A 9,224-nucleotide genomic window follows, 5' to 3' on the forward strand; every position below is an offset into this window, starting at 1 on the left:
TGTTCTTTTTTGACACTTGACAATCAACCCATTTAAAAAAACTTGATGAAATGAATAAATTGAATAAAGATAAAATTTAAAAGAATGAATTGATTGAAAATTTAGTTACAAAACTCAATTGAACAAAATCAAAATTATTAAGTAAAATTACAAGATATAATTTGTAATTCATCATTTTTTTTGCTTTACATATGTACTCTTGAAGAAAGGACACTGACACAAAAAATTTAACAACTATTAATATAACATATTGTTCAATATTGTTAGTAGTCAGTAAATAAATAAATAAATAAAAATAAATAAAAAAATAAAATAAAATAAGGGGGTAAGCTTAACAAGAGCTTGCCACTAAAGTTTGTCAATTTTTTGTCCTTGCATTTCACGTTTTTTTTTTTTTTTAAATTTAACTAAGTTTTCTAATTTCCATGAATCAGCACCAAAACTGCACGTGTATTGGCACTAGCACTAGAAAGTTGTAATATTCAGAACAAAGGGTAGTTTAGTAATTGCACATACCTTTGCAAAATCGAGAAACACCAGCAATTTGAGGCTGCCAGCGAATAACGTGGTCCCAATTCATTACATCTAATTTTGAACTTCCTTCCCAACCGTCCGATCCATTCCTAATCCAACGACAGCAGAACTTCCACGACTTTTTACTGCACACCTTTGATTAACGCCACTCCTCATGGCTCATGTCTCTCCACGATTCCACTTTCAGAACCGTCTGATCGATACAGATCCAACGGCTATAATCTTCTCTGAGCTCACACTCTGCGTCATTTACTCGCTGTAACATTAATGTCCCGCTCTTTTTCTCTGGCTAAATCTAAAACCCAAAGAGAAAATTGCCGTTGTTTTTGTTGTAGACGCAATGCAAGACCAAGCAACGAGTTCAATTGCAGCGAATTCTCTGCCTTCAAGCAGTGAAATATCTTCAAGCTCTGCTCTTCATCTTGAAGTCAAGGAAGGTCCAACTTTGTCACTCATTTCCTTAATTTTTTCTGGCAAAAATTTTAACTTTCTGTACCTGTAAGATCTTTTTATTTTTAAATTTTTATTCTCTCTGCGATTTCAATGATATTTTCCAATTTCCAATCTGGGTTTTGTTGAAATGTGAAAACTTTCATCTGGGTGAAGTTTTCTTCATAAAGTTTGTAGCTTTGAAAAGAAAAAAAAAATTAACTTTCTTCTTGATGATATCAAAAGAAAAATAGGAATTCCCATCTGGGTTTTGTAAAACTCGAGGTTTCTTCAAGTGGGTCGATCTCTGTATATTCCCGGGAATCACTTTCACCGAGAAAAACCTCGAGTCAAAAAATCTTCACTATTTCCACCTCTTGCATTTTTTAATAAAATTTTGTATAAAGTCAAAAAAATTTTGTTACAGTATTTAATAATATAAATATATAAACGGAGATTTTGCTGTGTATGTGTTGTTTTAGGTATGGAGAGTGATGAGGAGATCAGGAGGGTACCGGAGATAGGAGTGGAATCGGCGGGGACCTCAGCCTCGGGAAGAGAGACTGGTTCGGTGGTCGGTCCAGACCGGGTTCAAGTATCAGGCGAAGCTCAGAGAAAGAGAGGCAGAAGTCCAGGTGACAAAGAAAGCAAGCGACTAAAGAGGTTGGTTGGACTTGGACCCCTATCCATGCTAGCATTTCTATTAATTATAATAATAATTACTATTACTTTTTTTATATTTGTTCAGTACCTTTTCTAGCTACTATCTTAAAGCTAGCTAGGCCCTCGTCTTTTTTTTTTTTTTGGTGGTGTCAGTGCCATTTTGGTGATTTTTTGTTTTTGTTGGGGTTGGAAAAAAAGGTTGCTGAGGAATAGAGTATCAGCACAACAAGCAAGGGAGAGGAAGAAGGCATACTTGAGTGATTTGGAAACGAGGGTGAAAGAGTTGGAGAAGAAGAATTCTGAGCTGGAAGAGAGGCTGTCCACCTTGCAGAATGAGAATCAAATGCTTAGACATGTATGTGCCAATCACCATCACACCCTATCCTATCATAACATCATAATCTCATTGCTTTAAATTAGTTTTTTCTTTTGAAGGGCATTTTGGGTATTTTGTATAATTCATTGCATTTGAAGTGTTGATATTACTAACCTATCATTACATGTGACATGCCTACTAATTAACTGAATAGAATTGGAATTGGAAAGAAGAATATTTATGCAATGTAATTGAAATGCAATCAAGGATGCTTAATGAGTAAGGAATATATGGTTAATCATCAAATATGATTGGTAAGGGTCATGGAGATCAGATCTGTAGTCTTATCATTTTCCATCAATAATACACTATTGTACATTGCCCATAAGCTTGTTATTGACAATGAGAGCTAATCGGGTCAGCCAGGGTCTACCTGACCATCCACAGGCCCAAGACATGTCCTTTTCTGCTCTTTTGGGATGGGGATATTACATTTGTGATTTATATTCTTTTTTTCATTGTTTGCTATTCAGGTTTAGGTATGGGATGATCATATTCATTATAAAAAAAAAAAAGATGCAATTGTAGCAGATTTTCTATATGCCCCTTTGTCATTACCCAGAAAATAAAAGGCTAATGGTCATGGTGCATTAACTCATGTTCATCATCGTTGTAACCCACTATATGCATTGGCAATGGCATCCCTTATAGTTAACCATGTGCAACATAGTTTTTCTTTTCCTAGCATGAGGGGTGGTTAATGCCTTTTCAATCAGGATGGGTTACAAGGGGATGTCCAGATATTCATGTGTACATCATATGGTGTAATTAATAATCATGTGACTTGTTAAATAAATTCATGTGGATGGTGAATTGTCATGTCATGAGTTGGTGGAGATTCCTTCAACTCAATTTGGAAGAAAAATTTATACTTTTGCATCCTATTATGTCATTTTATTACTAAAATTTTCTTTCGGTCATTGGTGGAGCAGTTCAAACTAGTCTAATCTACCTTAATCTCAATGCATGACATCTAATTATTTGCAACTTATCTATTTAATTTGCAGATATTGAAAAACACAACAGCAAGCAGAAGAGGAGGAAATAATGGTGCTAGTAATGCCAATGATGGGTCCTTATAAGAAAAGATGAGAGCAGAGATTGTAAGAGATATAAATATTGGGAGGATGAGTGGTTGTACTTAATAATTATAGGTGTATTATGAAAATATCAGGACGAGAATCTTGACGCCCTTAATTATAGATTAGTGTTTTACACAGGATTTCTTCATTTGAATATCTTTTTCTTACCACATTTTCATTTTAATATTCAAAGCTGTGCTCGCATGCACATTGCAAAGCCAAAAAATTATCTCAAGGGTTGGGAAAATTATAGAATATTCTGGCATACTCTCTTCCTCACATTAATTGCAAGTCTATTATGAATTTAATTAGTAGAATTTACTATTATATGAGAGAAAGTATGTGTTTATAGTGCTCTGGAGTGTTTTATAATTACCGGTGGGTGGTGGTATTGGTTGCAGTACCCTAGTGTAAAATTGCTAATTGAAGGGGTCAAGTCATGGTTGTGATGATGTTAGAGCTACTAGTTATGGCATCACGGCAAAGAACAAAATGTCATTTACCTTAAAATTTTCTTTAGTTAGTTTTAAAAATATTTAGGACTATACTATTTTGGTCATAATTTGTCAAACTTATTTTTAAGAATTGTAGTTATTTATATAAATATTATGATAAATTATTTACTGATTGCGATTTTTTTTTGGGTTTATGGTTGGTAATGCTGTAGAATATGTGTATATTTTGTATAGCATGCTTTTGTTTTGGTTTTTTTTTTTTTTTTCCTCGCTTTATACTTTTTGTTTGTTTGTATCCTCCCTCTTCTCTTCTTAATTTTATGATTTTTGTTTGTAAAAATCGTAGGACCATAACACAATTCAAACCTAACTATTACGATCGTATATATTATAAATATGTTGTAAAATAAAAGAAATACTAGGATGAGATAAATAAATTTGAAGATGAGAAAGTACAGAGCTTCTCTATTCAAGTGGCCGACCACATATATAACACACATTATGCATAAGTCGATAGGGGAGGGATACAAAAGAAGTAGATTTGTTACAGGTTGGAGAAATTGCAATTGGATGTCGTGTAAGCCAAGGTGATACCTACGCATAGCACTTTACCATGGACGATCGCTTGCTAGGAAGATGCCTCATTGAAACCTTGCAAAGAAAAAATCTAGTGGGAAAAAATGGGTAGGTTGGGAGTAGTGGCGGGTCTTTGTGTAAGAATCTAAGGAAATGTCTAACCACATTTATGTGTACATATCAAAATGACTAATCTAGTTGCAATTTGCACTCTTCACAATCACTTATAAACCAAGATTTACTTAGTAAATATTCAACGTGGGACCCAACACACACTTGCACAACTTATACTTAGAGAATCTAATCTAATCAAATCAACACAATTTGGGGTATCAAAATTTCCTCAACTTAAATTCCTACCATCCTATTCATGGTCTACGTCTACGTTATGTTGTAGTGCCTCCAAGCCATATGCCATTACCAAGTTTTCTTTGATATCATTTGTATCCAATGTTATCAATTTTTTTCCGTTTTGTCTATTATAAAGGAATATTTTGGTACCAATTAATTACAACATATCATTTTGGGATTATCACTAAAATATATACATATATGTATGTATGTATATATGTATGGGCACAAATACATATTTAACACTCATATTTACTCATCATCAATGAAATAATAAGAATCAAATCAAAATAACGTAGTTTTTTTTTTTTTTTTAAGAGCAAACCATAATGACAACCTTGAATTAGTTGAAATGACTATAAATGATCGAAATGGTCCAAAATTTAACCTGGGGTGGAACAAGGGAGTTTCTCATTTTGGTTTGTATACTGTAATGTTATTTTTTAATTGTTTCAGTTTTAGCCAGAACGAAACATAATTCATAACATCATTTGTGATGAGTCAAGGAAAGAGTTGGCCACATATGTGCCAAAAGGATTAGTCAAGTTGCAATTGTGGTTAATCGCAATCAAATTATATTTGAGTAGCTCATGCAAATATCATTTTTGTGCATGTGGCGAGCACAAGGGTTCTTTAACGGCTCTCTGATTTTACATCTGTCACCAGCCCACTTTGTAAGTTTTATAATCTTAGGTTCATGTTAATCCCAAAATAGGCCCAATCTTTATCTTATATACTACTATCATTTATTTCCCCCATTAAAATACCTAGAATTGGGCTAAAAATGGGATTAAAATATTACTAATAAAGGTAGTTGGTCCCAAGAGCGTGGGCCTTGCTTGACGTGGGCCTGTTAGGCCTTTAACAAAAAATGGGCATTAACAAGTATTAGATCCCAAGATTTCACCTCTTTAGTTTCTCAAAAAAAAAAAAAAAAGATTTCACCTTTTTATGTCCACTAACTTATTATGTTATTATTATTATTATTATTTTTTAAGAACTAACTTATTAACTTACACAATGTGTCAATGTCATTCATGAAAATTCAAAAGAGTAAGCCAAAAAAAAAAAAAAAAAACTTACTTGAGTGTAATTAAAATTTTGTAGCGTGAAATATATAGAATTAGTTTAGCTCTAAGCTTAAACTAAAAGACAGAGGAAAGCTCTCTGTAATTTATATATTTCATGCCTAAGCCCTATGTGCTGACGTGCATGTTTCTTCGGTGAATAATTCTCAATTCTGTATATGTATGTACTAAAGTTGCCTGCATTTTTTGGGTTTCATTTTTTTTTTTTTTTAAAAAAAAAAAAAAAAAAAAGATAGGAACAATATCAATTAAACAAATGCTAATAAAAAACTCTCAAGCTTAGCTAAAATTAGAATATCTTCATGTTCGAAGCACACGATGCATGTGCATATTAGCAATGGCAACTTTTTGTTTTGCTAAATCCAAATTCCACCAAAAAAAGGAACTTGGCAATGGCAACTTGCCTATTGCCAGAGGTCACCATGATAGACAAATTTAAATTGTACTACTCCTATGTCCTACAAGGAAATGCAAATGTAGTTCTTTGAATCTTTTTACAAAATAATAAATGATAATAATAAAATATGTAGTATTAATGGTACTTTTTGTTGACACCGACAGAGTACATCTTTAGCTGCGCGCGAAATATATAGGAAAAAATTTATCAAAAAAGAATAGCACCCCTTTGCATGCACTAGCTACTTTGTACTTTGAACCTTTGTAGAATGTGATAAATAATAAACATCTCTTGAATATATGCAAGATAAATAAATAAATAAAGTTTGCAAGTGTGATTACTAATTTCAACCCATTTAAACCTACTCATAAGACTTATCACTGCTAAAATTTAAGAGCATGTTTGGGTTGAGGGGAAGAATAGAGAGAAGAATAGAGTAGAATAAAATTAACTAAAAATAGATTAATTTTTGGTTAATTCTATTCTACTCTCCTTCCTTCCATTCAATTCAAATGAATCACAAAATTTTAGACTCGCAAGATGACAAACTATGAAGATTTCCTACCACGATACTACCTTTGCAAGAGGTATTTAAATTAGAGTAAAGAAGTGTGTAGCCAAACAGACCTAATTATAAAAATAAAAATAAATAAATAAAAGAGAAAAAAACTGAGTGACTTGTAATTTTCAAACAATGATATGAATTGGATATATTTATACATCATTAAACAAAAGAATTGAATATTTATACATCATTAGAAAAAAGAATTAAAGCATGCATAATTCGAGTCCACCGACAGCCACCTTGAGTAGAAAATAGGAGCTACCGACAATAACCGGTAAGCCCAAAGGACAGGCTGTTCACAGCAATTATTAACACTCACAAACATTTGCCGGTTGCCCCTTCCGTCCCTGCCTTGACAGAGACGGCTTAACAGATTAACCAAGGTACGTGTCCTAATGTTATTGGGTGGCTTTGTCCAGCACCAATCTGTTCTTGACACGTCATAAACACAATTCATTTGGTCCTGTGAAAAGCGAGACTGCGAAATGTGAATCGTGAATGATACCCTATGCAAGTCGTTTTGTCCCATTGTTTAGCTCAGCTCACAGTTGGCTCGAGGTCGACTCCAAAATCCAAATGTCTTCTTCAATATACTAATGGTTTTAAATTCTTGAAGAGATATTTATTAAGATTTCTAAAACATATCTCATTTTACCATTTTAAATACTATTTTATCTATTATATCATATTATTTTACAATACACACCACATTCCAACTTTTATTTTATCATACAACATATTAAAATAATATATCTATACAAACACTGCACACCTTGGTATAATGGTCACTCTACAAGTATAAATTCTTGTGGGGTGTGGGGGGAAAATGTCAAGGTTCAAGTATCTAGGAAGGAGACTCACACACAAATACACTTAGATTATGCTAGAATAGAGTAGAATTCTATCTTATAATATATATATATATATATATATCTACACAATAAAATAATAAAACCCAAAACCCAATAAAATATTTTTTTAAAAAATACCATCTTGCTACAGTACAATCATAAAAGTAGGATGGGACGATAGCTCAATAGTAAAAATTTTTAGAATTGGAAGTGCTGGTAATGCAAGATTTATGGGGTTTGATGCTAAATTTTAGCATAATTGAAGTTTGGGCAAGCCGAATATTGATGCTCTTGTAATAGTTGGAATTCTGGATAGAGTATTTTTTTTTTTTTATCTCTCTCTCCCAAAAAAAAAAAAAATTATAGAATACTTACTTATCTTACCTTTCAAAATAAAATTTAATATTAGATAAATATTGCTTTTTTATATTATATTATATATATAATGATTAATGAGTTTATTATATTATATTATATTATATATATATATATATATAATGATTAATGAGTTTATATTCAAACTAGATATAGTGTAAACCGACTTATTTACACCCTCCAATACCAGTGTAGCATGTTAGCTTTTACAAATAAATGATAAAGCACTTGTACACATAATCACATCTCAATAAAATCCTATTTACATAAACTAAAATCTAAAAATAAAAAAACTCACACTCAACTTGGACTAACAACCACCACAACGAAAAGTCGCCGAAAATGTTGCCAAAGACATAGCTAGAACCACAAATTCTTGCTGCAATTACAATTCAAACACAACCCAAAACCACAAATGTGATTCATAACCACCAAACGTACCTCGGTACCAACCAAAATTCCAAGCACCACCTAGAGACAAAACCCATTGTGGGGCACAAGAATTTAAAAAGGTATTTGCGCCACGTGTCCTACCCATGGTCGAGGAGGCCACCGCCTTACCAACGAGGTCACACACTCGGACAATAAGGCCACGTCAATGGCACGTTACCAGAGGAGGTCATACTGTAGAGAAAGAGTTTTGAGAAGGGGGTTAGCACTGACATAACTGAAAGGATGGTGACTGCCACCACATTTAATGGACCCCACCAAACCTCCTGGCTGCATTTGTGTGAAGAAAACCTTTGAATAGTATTGTCTTGACTGCCCCAACTCACAAGGGCTTGGGAAGGTGTCTAATGGGACAAGCACTCAAGTAGTGGCCTGGACAATCAACAAATGAAGGGTCAAGATCATCTAAAAGGAGCTATATAACATAAGAGACCTTCTAGGGAGAGAGATCTGAAAAATATGTAGAGAACACACTGTAGCAACAAGAATTGAAATTGTATCCAAGTCCAAAAGAACTAAATTCAAGAATCATTCTCCTCGAACTTCGCCGAGGAAGGATTGCCTTATTATCTTACCTTTCAAAATAAAATTTAATATTAGATAAATATTGCTTTTTTATATTATATTATATATATAATGATTAATGAGTTTATTATATTATATTATATTATATATATATATATATATAATGATTAATGAGTTTATATTCAAACTAGATATAGTGTAAACCGACTTATTTACACCCTCCAATACCAGTGTAGCATGTTAGCTTTTACAAATAAATGATAAAGCACTTGTACACATAATCACATCTCAATAAAATCCTATTTACATAAACTAAAATCTAAAAATAAAAAAACTCACACTCAACTTGGACTAACAACCACCACAACGAAAAGTCGCCGAAAATGTTGCCAAAGACATAGCTAGAACCACAAATTCTTGCTGCAATTACAATTCAAACACAACCCAAAACCACAAATGTGATTCATAACCACCAAACGTACCTCGGTACCAACCAAAATTCCAAGC

The 9,224-nt window shown here is 32.8% G+C and overlaps 1 protein-coding gene across 1 annotated transcript; it reads left to right on the forward strand.

Annotated features, from left to right (window-relative positions):
• Positions 1 to 725: 725 nt before the first annotated feature.
• LOC112005193 (transcription factor HY5) lies at positions 726 to 3,221 on the forward strand. Its single transcript, XM_024037445.2, has 4 exons — positions 726 to 971; positions 1,446 to 1,626; positions 1,825 to 1,981; positions 3,010 to 3,221. The coding sequence occupies exons 1-4, from the start codon at positions 875 to 877 to the stop codon at positions 3,082 to 3,084; spliced, it is 510 nt and encodes a 169-aa protein (XP_023893213.1). The 5' UTR covers positions 726 to 874; the 3' UTR covers positions 3,085 to 3,221.
• Positions 3,222 to 9,224: the final 6,003 nt, after the last annotated feature.

Source organism: Quercus suber, unplaced genomic scaffold (assembly GCF_002906115.3).
Source record: "Quercus suber isolate HL8 unplaced genomic scaffold, Cork oak 2.0 scaffold_523, whole genome shotgun sequence".
In the NCBI taxonomy this organism is placed as follows: Eukaryota; Viridiplantae; Streptophyta; class Magnoliopsida; order Fagales; family Fagaceae; genus Quercus; species Quercus suber.